Here is a 16,683-nt window from a genome sequence, read left to right on the forward strand (position 1 = left end):
AACTCATATATAAATTGCAATTTTTTCCTTTATTTTTTAAAAGACATAATTACAAAATTAATTAAATTCAAATTTCATTAGTTCTATTTCGTTTACATAAATATTACTAGTTATATGAATTTAGTATATTGATTATTTTAATTGAAAATTATATTTTTTAAGCAAATTAGGAGAAAAATTGTACTTAAAAAAAGGAAAGAAAAGAAAAGTAACAATCTTTTCCAAAAAACAGTTTGGCATAGTTGATATATATTTTTCTTTTATTTTGTAGGCTTTTCCGTGTGAGTGTTTTTGTTTTTTTAGCTGGGAATTGATTATTGGGGTAATAGAATATGATATCTCTTAGATTTACTCATATACACTTACCACCCGATTAAGTTTGTGAGTGCATAAATTAGTTTGAAAATTTTGAACTATCATTAAACCTATTTGTCAATTGAGATAATTTAATTATCAACTGAGTTAACTCTTGAATAATGAGAATAATTTTCTTTTTGCAAATAAAAAAATAAATTTTATAAAATAAAAATATTGTATGTATAATTTCCATTAATTTACAGCGACATAAAATTTCCTACTATAAAAGCTAAAATTGTCCCATACAATATCACTATAAATAATTATAGCTAATAATATATATATTTAAAAATTTATAGTAATGACAAAAATTATGAATATTATTTTTCTAATACCAACATTGTTACTACCAATAACAATTCTTTTTATAACCACGATAATTTTATTATAAAATAATTGTGGCCATAATTTTATATTAATAACGTGCAATAGTCGTTATAAATTTATATTAATAAATTTTATTTTTTAAATAGAAAATTAATTTATATTTAATTGAATATCGAGAGGTGAGGATCATCACTCCAATTCTCTTAAAAAAAAATAGTTTCAGTATTATTGTGGCAATTTAAATAAAAAGGTAATAGAAATCCCAATGGTAATATGATATTTTTACTATTTTGAAGAACTTTTTTCTTCTTGAACTTTCCATAAAGAGATTTAACCGATGGAGAAAGATAAAAAATATTGAAGCTTTGCAAAGGCCAACTGAATATATATAGGCTGATATGATATGAAGGTCTGAATCAGTTATAAATATCATTAAAAATATTATGAACTATGTATATATTACATTTACATAGTATTTCTTATATTTATTATTTTTTTTAATTTTATAGACTAAATCAATAGAAATGCACAATGCATCGAGTCAAGAGCTATGTTTATTTTCCTTTTTTTTTACCACCGTACCTGTAGGTATGTGACAGTAATTTCTTACCAATTACTCCAATTTTCACATGGATTTAGCTTGTGGAGAATGCAATATATGCATCGACTAGTGAGCAGCTTTGCGACATTGAATACAAAAGAAGAAAAAATATATATATTTAGAAGGCTGTCCATTAACTCTTCCAATATCATTGTTTCATTATGATGTCATGTCTCTCTTTACTAAAACTATTTTTTTTTTTTTGCTAATACTAAAACAAAATTTATAACTTCAATTTTGTCTGTCGGTTTTAGCATTTTTGAAACATGCATTGTTTAATGTTAATCCACGTCTTGTTAACTTCAATTTTAGCTTTATGTTGTCACAAAAAATTAATCTAATTCATGAAAATGTGGAGTTTCTTTCATTCTATCATCTATTAAGAATATCATAAAAAACATTAATTGAGTTTTTTTATATCAACTTTGATATTTAAACTAATATTCGCGTCTATCTATTTACTATCTATTTACTGTTAATTTTCTTTTCAAATATAACATGATTGATCAATTTTGCATATTAAACATAAAAAAAATTACTAAATTTAGCACGGTAGATAATCAAATATGTAAATAATTATAAACTTCAACTCAGTTTTCATAAAAACTTTGATATAATTATGAAATATGTAATATGTCATATCTTGAAATATACTCTTGATTTTTTTTTTAATGATAAACTACTGCAAAACCCTAACAATAACATTACATGAAAAATAAGAAAATAAGTTAAAATTAAATCTACAAGATTATGGATTAAAGCTTAATTACATTACATCTAAAGATATATTTGATTCTGTAAATGGAGAAAGTTGCATTGCACGATGAAGCATTGTTTTGTACACATAAAACTAGGGAATCTTACTTTGTCTTAATTTAATGTCATGAGAGATAAGAAACAACAACCATGCATGCAGTTCATCACGTGGACAATTCCATATCTTTGCATGAACTCTATATAAAGTGAGGCATTGCCAAGAAGTGAAAACCACACAATCACTATGGGTATGGCATCTAAGCACTCTCTTCACCTGTTTGGGTTGCTCATCGTCTTCCTCGTAAGCTTGCTGCTAGTTCTTACTAATCAAGCAACAGCATTTGATGGTGATTTCATCCCATTAAATTTTAGTCGTAGCTATTTTCCTGATGACTTTATTTTTGGAACAGCCACTTCTGCTTACCAGGTATACATAAAACTTTACACATTATGGGGTTGGAGCAGCATGTGCTCTCCCAATATCAAATGAAACAAGTAGATATACACTATGGTATTCACTAACTGTGTGGTGTTCATCAGATTGAAGGTGCAGCAAATAAGTTTGGTAGAGGAGCTAGTGTTTGGGATACATTTACTCATCAGTATCCAGGTATAAATCTTTATGATTGAGCATATGTCAACACTATATTTATATGAAAAATATTAACATCTTTTATATAATTGTATAGAGAGGATATTGGATCATAGCACTGGAGACGTTGCGGATGGTTTCTATTATCGCTTTAAAGTATATAATATTTCATTTTTGTTATTATTTTAATTCCTTCAAAATCTTTTCCTTATTGTTGATAATAAATTAAATAAAATTTGTGAAATTGATGTTACAGGAGGATATACAAAACGTGAAAAATATGGGTTTTAATGCTTTCCGATTCTCCATTTCATGGCCAAGAGTTATACCCAGTAAGTTTTCAAACTTGCTAACATTTTTCCCTGTTATATGAATTTTCTACCTCTTCTTTTTTATTATTTGAATTTCAATATTTAGGTGGAACAAGACGTGAAGGTATTAACGAGCAAGGGATTGAGTTCTATAATAAAGTTATCAATGAAATTATAAATCAAGGTAATTACTATTACTGTTCATTTAAAAAGGATTTAATTTAGAGAAGAAAAATTAATTTTCTGCCCTTAATATTAGAAAGCATATTAAGAAGGTAATATTAAAGGACAATGTATTTTATTGGAAAACATGAACTTATACAACTAACCACCTTAATTATTGTCTTCTGGTTCCTTAAATTTATTTTATATCTCCTTCAAGTTTGTAAAATTACGTAAGGTTTCTAATTTTTTTTTATTGTAAATAGGTATGGAACCATTTGTTACTATTTTTCATTGGGATACTCCTCAAACTATTGAAGACAAGTATGGTGGATTCTTAAGTGCCAATATTGTGTACGTATTCAACTTTAAATCACATATTGTCAAAGTGTTATGGGCTCAAACTTCACATTAATTTTTAATCAATAGTAATATTCTTATTGAATTAAGTAATGATAATAAAACATAACAAATTAATTATTACATATATAAATTACGTGCAGGAAAGATTATCGTGAGTACGCAGATCTTCTCTTTGAAAGATTTGGTGATCGAGTCAAGTTTTGGATGACTTTTAATGAACCATGGTCTCTTAGTGGATTTGCCTATGATGATGGAGTTTTTGCTCCTGGTCGATGCTCATCTTGGGTGAATCGTCAATGTCGTGCTGGAGACTCGGCCACTGAACCTTATATAGTTGCACATCATTTGCTTCTTGCACATGCTGCAGCTGTAAAAATATATAGAGAAAATTATCAGGTATATATATATACAAACACACATATATGTATGTATGACTTACATTTTTTTCTCAAATAAAAATTCATATAAATTAGATTTAAAAAAAAATTCATATAGATTGAGCTTCTCATAATATTGATTATGCAGGAAACTCAAAATGGTAAGATTGGAATAACACTTTTTACCTATTGGTTTGAACCTCTCTCCAATAGTACAGATGATATGCAAGCTTCTAGAACTGCTCTTGATTTCATGTTTGGATTGTGAGTCTCTCGCTTTCTCAATTTTTTATTTCTAAAATAAGCTAGCAATTAGGCCTCTATTGCTTATGCAAGTCTCTAATTAATAAATTCAATTTATTTGTATTTTTTAGGTGGATGGATCCTATAACATATGGTCGATATCCAAGAACTGTGCAAGATTTAGTTGGAAATAGATTACTTAATTTTACTGAAGAGGAAACTGATTTGCTTAGAGGATCATATGATTTTATTGGGTTACAATACTATACTTCCTACTATGCAAAGCCAAATGCTCCATATGATCCAAATCATATTAGATACTTAACTGATAATCGTGTTACTGAAACTCGTAAGTTCATGCATAATTAAGTATTTATATATATATTTATTGGTAATTTAAAAAAATAAATGATAACATATATTTTTTTTCTTTCAGCTTACGATTATAATGGTAATCTCATTGGTCCCCAGGTTAGTAACAAATGGATTAAGCAACAAAAAGATTATTAGACATTTATGGATATATCATTAATGCGGATATCAAAATTTACAGGCATATTCGGATTGGTTTTACATTTTTCCGAAAGGTATCCGACATCTTCTAAACTATACCAAAGATACATATAATGATCCAGTAATTTACATTACTGAAAATGGTAAGTAGTAGATATTTTTTCAAATAAGAATGTTAACTTATCAATTACATTTATATTTTGGTCTAACTCTTTTATATTTTATGTATATTAATTTAGGGGTTGATAATCAGAATAATGAAACCGAACCCATTCAGGATGCAGTTAAGGATGGTTTTAGAATAGAATATCATCGAAAACATATGTGGAATGCGTTGGGATCTCTCAAGTGAGTCAAATCTCTAAAATACTAATACAAAAAGTTTTTGATAATCCTTATTTAATTTTTCTACTAATGATTATTGGTTTTGTAGGTTTTACCATGTTAATCTCAAAGGTTATTTTGCATGGTCATATCTAGACAATTTTGAATGGAACATAGGTTATACGGCAAGGTTTGGATTGTATTATGTAGACTACAACAATAACCTGACAAGAATTCCTAAAGATTCAGCTTATTGGTTCAAGGCATTTCTGAATCCAGAGAATATAACCAAAACTACTCGGACTGTTTCATGGGATTCAAGGAAGGCGGGCAAATTCTACATAATGTAGCTCGTGTTGTCCTTGTAAAGGTGCCATGCCAATCTGTGTTTGGTTTTGTGTCTTGCCTACTGCTTAGTTATAGCGACCTCGCTTTGTTGTGTAATAAATTTTCAGTGATGCTGTGTTTCCTACGGGAATTCCAAGCATGACTTCTTGTATTGCTATTCCATCTTTAAAATAAATGGCACCGTCCTATTGAGTTTTCTTTTTTGAAAAGCAAGAAAGTATTAAAAAAAAAAACAAAGGTACATGGCCTATTGAGTTGATAATAAAATAAAGAAAATTATAAATTCAATGGGTTACAGAAAAAGCCAAAATGACCAACATGGGTCAACTAAGCTTGTTTATTTATTTAAATAGAATATTGAATTAAATATTTTTTTTAAAAAATACATTTTTTTGAATAAACAAAAGGAAAAAGTTTATTTATAAAAAAAAAAAAGTTCACAAGAGGTGTTTGACAATATTTATATAAATAAATGGATCCCAGTTACTTCTTATCTCTGTCGCGGCACTGCTAGCTAGCTATACTCATCTTCCTGATACGAGTTACGACCGCCGGTGGCTCCAAGTAACTATCACTGGAACCACCAACCACAATCCATTTTTTGCCTGTTTCTCCGGCCCAATGTAATCTGGGACACTGTCAATTGCCAGATCAGTAGTCACGAAATGGCCAGAACCAAGGTATGATTCAATATTTCTAAGTGGGGTAGGTAATAGGGGAAATGGATCAACCAAAGCAAGCTTGAGTTACACTTCTGGTATGAGAAATGCTAAAGCTTTTTCTGAGCCATGAGTTTTTAGAATGGTTCTTTTTCGTTGTCTTGCAACATCAGTAGTTCCCATGGGAGTTATATATAACCTCAAAATGCTGCTGTCTTATAAAGTTTGGAAATCAGATTGTTTTGACCTGGTTTTTGCAGCACATCCACCTCTGTGGTTAGCTAAGTTTGAGTTTCAAAGCGTTCTGTCAGAACAATTTTCTTGTAAGATGGGTAATAATTCCTTCAAATTTTATCAGAGCAAAACATAACCCCTGTGATCTTTACCAAAGTTGAAAGCAGAATGTCAGAAACAAACAACTCTCTGCAACATCGCCATCTTCTTCTTTTTCAATAACCATGAATCTAATCTTACATCTCCTTACTTTTCGCATCATTCAGATAATCCCGCAACTATTATATTGTCTCAGACCCTAACTGGAGACGTACGCCTGCCTGTTTGTTGTCGTGCTATGACCATGGCCTCTGAAACTAAAAATAAAATTGGGTTCCTTCATGGAACCATCACTAGGCCTGCACTTGATTCTCCTCTTCTGCCCCTTTAGAATCGCTGCAACAACATGATTTAAGCTCATCTATATCTATATGAATATAATAAAAGCGGGTTTGCAATTTAACGATACTTAATTTTGATCAATTTTGACGAATTAAATTACAATTATATCCTTTTGCAACTCTTCCATCGATTTTGGGCTGCCTGAAAGAGTTGATGGGTTTGTTGTCTTTTCTCACTATCACTTTTCCTTCACGTTTTTAACTATGCGATCTTTATTTACTTGCCCATGGCTGTAGCGTAAAACAACTTTGCTTTGCACCATTCCTCTTCAGATCGACGTCGCTTTGTGCCCCTTAGATTAAAAATCTGGGTGATTCTTTGCTTGTATAATATAAGGATGAGTTTGCAAACCATTAGTTTAAAATTTTACATTTAAATTTATACATTGATTATAAAATTCTGCACCCATTTCAATATAAATATTTAATTTAATTAAGGGTTATAAAGTTGTTTCAAATAAGGTTGAACTTCTGCATATTTATGTATTTAAGCTTCGTTTAAAAGGTAAAATGATGGAGAGCTTAAAACTTATATGTTTGACAATTATTAAATTAAATATTTAAATTAAAATTCATTCTGTACAAGTTTAATATAAAATATTTAATGGAATTATTATTAAATCCATTCCCATATGTGAAAACAATTTGAATATAGGTAAAATAATCACGGGTGAACCTATTCCTTAGCAGCCCCCTTCAAACTGATGGTGGGAACACCGTAAGTTTGTCTCTATAAATACTAAGAGCACAATAAGTTTGTCTTTATAAATACTAAGAGGACCTAGCATATGGTATCTTTTTGTATGTGTTGATTAATTATATCTAATCGAAATAATTATTTCTATGTAATTTTACAGAGAGAATAAGGGATTGTAGCAATGGAGGCATTGCAGTTGATTTTTATAATCGATACAAAGTATAACCATTTAACTTTCCTTTTTATTTTTGTTTTCTCTTTCAAAATATATTTTTGTTTATCAATAATAAATTAAATAAAATTTATGAAACTGATGTTGTAGGAAGATATATAAAGCTTTAAGAATATAGATTTTAGTGCTTTCACAATGTACATTTCATGATCAGAATTATACCTAGTAAGTTTTTTTTTTTTATCAAATATTGAACATTTAAACAAGCTTTCACATATTCAAATGAAATTTGCTATATTATTTATTGATAACTTTCTGTCATTTCTCATTTTTATGCTTCCTAAAAATTTCAATATGCAGGTGGAAGAAGAAGGGAAGGAGTGAACGAACAAGGAATTAAATTTTATAATAAAGTTATCGATGAAATTATAAAAAATGGTAATGGTTATCTTTTCTTTTTTCCTTTTAAAGAACTCAAAATAGTAGACAGAAATATCTTCTTACATGTTGTCTCTAATTCCTTAATTTGTTTTTAAAAGGAATGAACTTTATATCCTAGGTAATCCCATGAAGTTAAAAAATTATACCAAACACTTAATTTTTTTTCTCAAAATTTAGGCCTAAAACTTTTTGTCACCATTTTTCATTGGGATACTTCTCAAACTCTAAAAGACAAGTATGGTGGCTTTTTAAGCTCTAATATTGTAAGTGTATAACTTCATATTACATTTTCAAAATATTAAAGGTTCAAATTTCATATCAATAATTCTTATCTTATTAATAGAATATCTTATTATAGAATTTCATAACATGTAGAAATTATTATCGTGATTACGTGATCTTCTCTTTGAAATATTTGGTAATCGAGTGAGATTTTAGATGATTTTTAATAAACTATGGACACTCAGGGGATTCGCTTATGATGATGGAGTTTTTGCCCCTGGTTGATACTTTTCTTGAGTAAATCGTCAATGCCATGCTGGAAACTTAGTCACTGAACGTTATATAATTGCACATCATCTTTTTCTTTCTCATGCTGTGGTTGTTGACTTATATAAAAAAAAAAATACCAAGTATATATGTTTTTTTTTTAAATTTTTCATGTATTTAATTTGTATCTTTCACCGGTAGAAATGAAAGCCAATTTGACTTTCGTATTATACTTTACTGTGCAGATGACTCAAGGTGGAAAAATTGGAATAACAATCTTTAAATTTTTGTATGAACCTCTCTCTAATAGATCAATTGACATAGCAGCAACAAAGACAGCTCAAGATTTCATGTTTGAATTGTGAGTCTTTTTTTCCAAATTATGCTAGTAATTAAACATTTATTATGTACATAGGTCTTTGATTGATGATAATATTTTTTTCATACTTTTTCAAGTGGATGGATCCTTTAACTTATGTTCGTTATCTAAGAACTGCATAAGATTTAGTTAGAGATAGATTGCTCAAGTTTACTAATGAAGAATCTAAATTGTTTAGGGGATCATATGATTTTCTTAGATTATAATACTACACTTCATATTTTGCAAGACCAAATGCTACCGTTGATCTAAATTTTATTAGATACAAAACTGATAACCACGTTATTGAGACTTGTAAGTTCATATACAATTATATTATAATTGTATGTATATGTATATATATATTTTTAAAAAGATGTTTAATTGATAATATAGTAATATTTTTATTCTTTTACTTTACCGCTTATGATTATGACGGTAATCTTATTAGTCCACAGGTTAGTATTTAAGAAATTAATACATTGATAAAAGTATAAGAAAGATAATAATACATATATAGAAGATATTACTAACACATGATCAAAATTTTCAGGCTTATTCACTATGATTTTATATTTTTTCGAAAGATATCAGACATTTATTGAACTATATTAAGATTATATATAACAATTCAGTAATTTATATTATATTACTGAAAATAATAAGTGACTAATGCCTTTCACATCTAGGAATTTTGGCTAATTAATTATATTGAAATTTTGATTTAATTTTTAAGTTTTAGATATATCAATGTAGGAGTTGACAATCTCAATAATGAAAGCCTACCAATTGAGGAAGCACTATAAGATAATTCAGGATAAAATATTATAAAAAACATATGTGAGAATGTATTAGAATCTCTCAAATTAGTCTATATATTTATATATATATACACAGAGAGAAAGGAGAGGTTTCATATAGATTTTTATTGATTTTTATTGATTTTCTTAATGATTTTTATTGATTTTCATATACATTAAAGGTTCCTGCATGGTCATACTTAGATAACTTTGAGTGAAATATTAGTTATACATCAGGATTTGATTTGTATATGTGGACTACAAGGATAATCTCGAAAGATATCCCAAGCATTCAGCTAATTGGTTCACGAAATTCCTGAAGCCACATATTAGTCCAGACAAGATCAGCCAGGTGACCTCAAAGAATTCAAGGAAGTTTGGCAATTTCTACGTAATGTAGACTACATATGTTGTGAGCTTTGTGCGTCTCTTGCAACTAAATAATATCACTTGGATACTGTTAAGCTCCAATAACCTACCTTATGGTGTCGTAAAATTTTTCGGGGTGAGTACATTTCGAAAATGCGTCGTATTTACGATTTTATATAAAAAATATGATTTCCTCTAATACATAAAAATATTAATTTTTAAAAATCTTATGAACAAATAGATTTACGTTAGAATAACCCTTCTTGATGCACTTTGATAGTACTTTTGGATCAGAATCCATATTTTGCATTGGGCTCGTTTATTAACTGATATAAATAATTCATTACCCATTACCCATTAATTTTCTCCGTACCTGAATGACGTGGGATTACATTCTCCCCTTAATTTGTGATTCCATATAGTGTGCAGAGTCGAGTAAGAAATTGTTAGCGTTTCGGGCTACTCCACCTTACTCGTATGAGTAACTATTTTTCTACAAGCTCACTATCTGCATATAATTTTGGAAAAATTATTTTTTAGTCCCTGAAATTTAACGTAATTAATACTTTTATCCCTCTATTTTAGCGACCCAATACTTAAGTCCCTCACTTTCTCTTCCGTCCATTTAAGCCGTTTGGTCAAAGATTCAAAGATGAGATGTGATAATTTTTTCCAAAGACACCATTCTCTCAACGTGAAATCCCTATTTTTCTTCTCTTTCATATCTTCTCCATTTCCTTTTATCCATTGTTTATTCTCCTCTTTTTTTTTTTTCTCTCTTTCTCTTTTTCATCTTTCTTCTCCCTCATATTTTCTCTATTTCCTTTTAACATTGTTGATTTTTTTTTCTCTTTTTCATCTTTTTTCTCCCTTATATTTTTTCTATTTTTTTTTTGACATTGTTGATTTTTTTTCTCTTTTTCATCTTTGTTCTCTCTCATATTTTCTCTATTTCCTTTTGACATTGTTGATTTTTTTTTCTCTTTTCCATCTTTCTTCTCCCTGAAGCATTATTTGAGAGTTGCAGAAAGGGTAGCAGTTATGGTGAAGAAGAAGAAGTTGCAAAAAGGATAGGAGTTATGGTGAAGAAGAAGAAGAAGAATCTACAGTGAAGAGGATTTGAATTTGGGTTTCGTGATTTTGAAATAGCGGGACTTTTAGTGAGGATCAATTTTGTCAATTCACGTGTCCCAAACGGCTATTTTGGACGGAAGGACTACAAATTTGGACAAAAGAGTAAGTGAGGGATTTAAGTGTTGGGTCGCCAAAATAGAGGGACAGAAGTGTTAATTACGTTAAATTTTAGGAACTAAAAATAATTTTTCCTATAATTTTTTTAATTCAGTATGTCTTTAATACCGATATTAACAGTTGACTCAAATAATTTTTAAATTTTTTTTTTCACTTAATCTAAAATAACTAATTTAAATTATTTAATAATTTATGAGTTAGATTATATAAACCCACTAGTCTCTTGAAGAAAAAAAAAAAAAGAAATCCCTTTAAAAAATCTTTGCTAGACTATATATTTTGAACTTTTAAAGTATAAATACATAGAAATCGCCATAACTAAAAACTAGTTAATCTTTTCATTAAGTGCCAAGTGGAACACTATGGAACATGTCGTCACCAGTTGCTCCTTGTGGTCGCATTCACAACAAGGAAGAATTATTGTCCACTAGTCGCACGACGCATCACTCCTGTCTGCTGGTCGCATGTCTCGCGCTGGTGCTGCTTGTTGCGCGCGCTTCGTCGATGATGCTGCTGGTCACGCGTCTCCTGGCTGGTCGTTACTTGTCGCCGACAATTGGAAGAGGCAGGTGATGTGGATTCTTGGAAAGATGAAGTGGCGGTAAGGAGACTACGAAACTTAGGCAGCGGCTGCAAAAGAAAATAATATTTGTTCTTAGGTTTTGTTCTTTTAATGGCACTTTTAAGTATTTTGACGATATAAGTCCGTTGCTAATGAGCAACTTATCGATGGTAAATTTATTGAAAATAATGGAAATTTTCTATACTAACTTCTTGTTTTCTCTTACGGATTCTTAACTTGTCGCAAATTCTACCAGACATACTATATTTTTTTTAATATAATAAGGTATTTTTAATAACAAATATCTTAATACAATTGTAATTTTGTTTTAAGTATTAATTTGAAAATTTAAATGGTAATTAATATGTTTTTTAAATTGAGAAAATTGATTAAAAATTTATTTTATATTATTTTTTAGATTAGTTGATATTTACCATTAAAGGAAGAAAATTAAAACAGAAAAAAAATGTCATATAGTAATTTTTAAAGCATCATTATTGAAAATTCATAAGAAATGTTTCTGAAAATAATAAATACTTAAATTTTTAATAATTATTCAATCAATAATTATTTTACATATTTAAAATTAAATTATATAAAACAAAAAAAATAATTTATTATAAATACTGCACAACAGATTTTAATAATTCAAGCTTTTTATGATGTAGCCAAAATTTTATTTGAAATTGGATTGTTTTAAAAAATTATTAATATTATGATAAGCAAAAAATTTATAATGAATCAAATTGTTAAATTAAGAATTTTATAAATACAATAAAAATACTTTTATATTACTTTTTTGTATAGAATAAGAATAGCAGTTGAAATTTAAAAATATATAAATAAAAATATTAACGTTTAACATGTAAAATAATTTTTTTAATATGAACATCTACTACTTACATCTGAATATAAATATGATTTTAATTTTAACATCAAAGCATAATATCTCTTATCAAGGCTGGAAATTTGTTAATTATTGTCAATAGTGTGGGCCAAATTACTAATCACTTTAAATAATCGTGGAAGTGTACGCCAAGCCAAGATACATTTTTTTTATAAGTAAAAATTATTAATAAAATTAGAAAAGCAAGAATAAGCCAATAAACATTAATGTAGAGGTTTTGGATAATACTTGATTAATTATTAATTATTAATCCTAATGATGAGGAGGAAGTAAATAGTTACTGTCAAGGGTTACTTTGTTGGATAACTTGAAATGATTCATGGTTATACTTCAAGATTCAGTTTTCCTCCTACGTATATTCAGCTCATTGGTTCGTTAACTCTATATAATGGGAGCAATGCCAAGAAGAGAAAACCACACAACCACTTGAAATCATATTACCATCATTATGATTATGGCCACTAAACACTCTCTCCAGCTCTTAGGGATGCTCTTCTCCCTTCTAACTTTGCTAGCTCTTACTAAGCCAGCAATAGCCGATGACCTTGATGATGTTCCAGCAGATTTTAACCTTACTTATTTTCCAGATGACTTCATTTTCGGAACGGCTACTTCTGCTTACCAAGTATGCACACAAATTCTTCAATTGAAAAGTATGTGTCTGAATGTTGCTTCACTCACTATATTTTATAATATACAGATTGAAGGAGCAGCAAACAAGTCGGGTGCAGGACCTAGTGTCTGGGATACATTTACCCATCAATATCCAGGTAATCTTGTGTATATTTGACTAATTAGTAAAATTATTTACTTGCTAAATTTTAAATATAAACCATCATTTGCTTCTATGTAATTTTGCAGATAGAATAAAAGATCACAGCACTGGAGATATTGCCGTTGATTTCTATGATCGCTTTGAAGTATAATAGTCAAACCATTTTTTCATTTCTATATATATATCATCAACAATAAAATTGAACAAAATCTGTTAAACTTGTGTTACAGGAAGATTTACAAAATGTCAAGAACATGAATTTTAGTGCTTTCAGATTCTCTATTTCGTGGCCTAGAGTTATACCTAGTGAGTACTTTATTAAATAGGAACCTTTAAACCTGTCTTATTAATTAGTACCTATTATTTTCTACCTCCATTCATTTTTTTAACTTTTTAAAATTTGAATATTTAGGTGGAAGGAGGAGCGAAGGGGTGAACGACGAAGGAATTGAATTTTACAATCGAGTTATTAACGAAACTATAAGAAAAGGTGAAATATTAAATCCTTTCCTTTTGGGAATTCAGAATAATGCATATAAATTTTATATTAGACAACATTTTCAAAATGGTTATATTAAATAACTATGTGCCTTTAAAACTTTTTTTCCAAGTTAAGATAATAAAATACCAAAAAGTTATTGAAAATTTTGAACAGCAACAACTAATTAAATAACATAAATGTTGTCCCTTAGTTCCTTAATTATTTAAGAAACTCTATCTTCTAGCTTATCCGCTTATGCAGTTAGAAAATTATATCAAAAACCTAATTTGTTTTGTTACAAAATTCAGGTTTGGAACCTTTTGTTACTATTTTTCATTGGGATACTCCTCAAGCCTTAGAGGACAAATATGGTGGCTTTTTAAGTTCCAATATTGTGTAAGTATACATATTCATATTATATTTTCAAAATATCAAATGTTCAAACTTTAATAGAATAATAATATTTTCATATAATCACTAAAACAACTCAATTATTAAATGATTGGATAAAATACAGGAATGATTATCGTGATTATGCGGATCTTCTTTTTGAAAAATTTGGTGATCGAGTAAAATATTGGATGACTTTTAATGAACCATGGTCTCTTAGCGGCTTTTCTTATGATGATGGAGTTTTTGCCCCTGGTCGATGCTCATCTTGGGTGAATCGTAAATGCCAAGCTGGAAACTCGGCCACTGAACCTTACATAGTTGCACATCATCTCCTTCTTTCTCATGCTGCAGCTGTAGAAGTATATAGAAAGAATTATCAGGTACGTATTTTTATCATTTTTTATGACTTAATTTATTTCGTTCACATGTACAAATTAATGTAGATTCGTATTTCTCATTATAGACAACTCAAGCTGGCAAGATTGGAATAACACTCTTTACCTTTTGGTATGAACCACTTTCCAATAGAACAATTGATATACAAGCAGCTAGAACAGCTCTTGATTTCATGTTTGGACTGTGAGTACTTCTTGTAAATCAAGTTACTAACAAAACATTTTGTATGTACACAAGTCTTTGATTAATAATTGCAAATTTTTACTTTTCAGGTGGATGGATCCTTTAACTTACGGTCGTTATCCAAGAACTGTACAAGATTTAGTTGGAGATAGATTACTCAAATTTACTTATAAAGAAACACAACTGCTTAGAGGGTCATATGATTTTCTTGGATTACAGTATTACACTTCATATTATGCAAAACCAAACGCTCCCATTGATCCAGATTATATCAGATATAAAACTGATAGTCATATTATTGAGACTCGTAAGTTCACAAACAAAAATAAAATATTGGAAGTGAAAGACACACACAAACGCACATATATTGTGTTTTTTTTTTCTAAGAATGATTTAACAGATGACATGAATTTTTTTCATGTTTTTACTTTACAGCTTTTGATTATGAGGGTAATCCTATTGGTCCACCGGTTAGTATGAAAAAAGATTAATTGATAAAAGAATACCATTAAGTAAATTATGCATTTATGAAAGACATCACTAATATATTAATTAAAATTTGCAGGCATACTCTCCTTGGTTTTATGTATTTCCAAAAGGTATTCGACATCTACTCAATTATACCAAAGACATATACAATAATCCAGTAATTTACATTACTGAGAATGGTAAGTAGTTAATGCCCTTATCTTATGGTAATATCGGCTTTCTTTGTCTAGTTTAACTACAATTATGTTTTAATATGATCTTTAAGTTTCTCATTCAATAATTTAGGAGTTGATCGTTACAATGATAAAAATCAAACTATTGAGGAGGTGATTAATGACCAATTTAGGATAGACTATTATAAAGAGCATATGTGGAATGCACTCGGATCTCTCAAGTAAGTCCAAATTCTACAATACTAATATAGAGGTTTTGATAATTCTGAATTAATATTCCTGATGATAAGGGTTTTGGCAGGAATTATTCGGTTAATCTTAAAGGTTACTTTGCTTGGTCGTATTTGGATAACTTTGAGTGGAATATTGGTTATACTTCAAGATTCGGTTTATACTATGTAAACCGCAGTGAAAACCTCACAAGAGTTCCTAAGAATTCAGCTGGTTGGTTCTCGACATTCCTGCAAGCTAATCAACCCAAGACTGGCAACGTTAAATCAAGGAATTCAAGGAAAGTGGGCAGATACTACATAATGTAAATTATGTTGTGACTTCTTTTGTGTCTCTTGCAGTTGAATATTATCACTCGGCTATGTGTGAAATACAATAAATTCTATGTGTGACTTGTAATCTATGTTTGAAATAAATATTACTATCGTTTTGGTTTGTGTTTTATAGAATTGTCTTGCAATAGTAAAGTTCAATTAAGTAATATTTAAAAAATATTCATTCTATAAAAGTCATAAAGTGCCATGGCTCCTTTACCAACAATAAACATACGAGATGAGGTTTAATGGATATAAAAATAATGCCCAATTTGTCGAATTGTTAATTTGTCTCACAATTGACACTTTTACTTTTCAATTCAACAACTTTTGATAAATATATTTTTTTTAACACCATATAATAATAAGTGTAATACCCGGTTAAACTCCAGCGTCAGAATTTTCACTTTCCGATGGAATCTCCATCAGAATCTAGAATTCCGAAACTGAAATCTTTAGAAAGGTAAAATAGAATTTTCATAAAATCAATTTGAGTTTATATTTGAACTGAACTTGAGCCATATTATGTTTACTATACTGTAGCATTTAATAATAGTTTTAGTATGGATTTTATGTTTTCAGTTATGATGCATGC

General features: G+C 28.9%; 2 protein-coding genes across 2 annotated transcripts; both read left to right on the forward strand.

Annotated features, from left to right (window-relative positions):
* Positions 1–2,279: 2,279 nt before the first annotated feature.
* LOC110618866 (beta-glucosidase 12) lies at positions 2,280–5,476 on the forward strand. The gene is made up of 13 exons (XM_021762139.1): positions 2,280–2,468; positions 2,582–2,651; positions 2,731–2,789; positions 2,890–2,965; positions 3,051–3,128; positions 3,373–3,460; positions 3,610–3,865; positions 3,995–4,110; positions 4,221–4,438; positions 4,526–4,560; positions 4,643–4,745; positions 4,842–4,950; positions 5,036–5,476. The coding sequence occupies exons 1-13, from the start codon at positions 2,286–2,288 to the stop codon at positions 5,274–5,276; spliced, it is 1,632 nt and encodes a 543-aa protein (XP_021617831.1). The 5' UTR covers positions 2,280–2,285; the 3' UTR covers positions 5,277–5,476.
* A 7,606-nt stretch (positions 5,477–13,082) lies between these two features.
* LOC110619165 (cyanogenic beta-glucosidase) lies at positions 13,083–16,218 on the forward strand. The gene is made up of 13 exons (XM_021762432.2): positions 13,083–13,278; positions 13,354–13,423; positions 13,515–13,573; positions 13,659–13,734; positions 13,841–13,918; positions 14,218–14,305; positions 14,427–14,682; positions 14,766–14,881; positions 14,971–15,188; positions 15,317–15,351; positions 15,447–15,549; positions 15,656–15,764; positions 15,845–16,218. The coding sequence occupies exons 1-13, from the start codon at positions 13,102–13,104 to the stop codon at positions 16,080–16,082; spliced, it is 1,623 nt and encodes a 540-aa protein (XP_021618124.1). The 5' UTR covers positions 13,083–13,101; the 3' UTR covers positions 16,083–16,218.
* The last annotated feature ends 465 nt before the right edge of the window (positions 16,219–16,683 follow it).

The sequence above is a fragment of the Manihot esculenta genome, chromosome 7 (genome assembly GCF_001659605.2).
Source record: "Manihot esculenta cultivar AM560-2 chromosome 7, M.esculenta_v8, whole genome shotgun sequence".
NCBI lineage: Eukaryota > Viridiplantae > Streptophyta > Magnoliopsida > Malpighiales > Euphorbiaceae > Manihot > Manihot esculenta.

Coding starts and splice junctions, on each gene's coding strand:
- LOC110618866 (XM_021762139.1), top strand. CDS start 2,286: ATGGGTATGGCATCTAAGCACTCTCTTCACCTGTTTGGGTTGCTCATC. Junction 2,652..2,730: donor ATTTACTCATCAGTATCCAG/GTATAAATCTTT, acceptor ATAATTGTATAG/AGAGGATATTGGATCATAGC. Junction 3,866..3,994: donor TATATAGAGAAAATTATCAG/GTATATATATAT, acceptor TTGATTATGCAG/GAAACTCAAAATGGTAAGAT.
- LOC110619165 (XM_021762432.2), top strand. CDS start 13,102: ATGATTATGGCCACTAAACACTCTCTCCAGCTCTTAGGGATGCTCTTC. Junction 13,424..13,514: donor ATTTACCCATCAATATCCAG/GTAATCTTGTGT, acceptor GTAATTTTGCAG/ATAGAATAAAAGATCACAGC. Junction 14,306..14,426: donor TTTTTAAGTTCCAATATTGT/GTAAGTATACAT, acceptor GATAAAATACAG/GAATGATTATCGTGATTATG.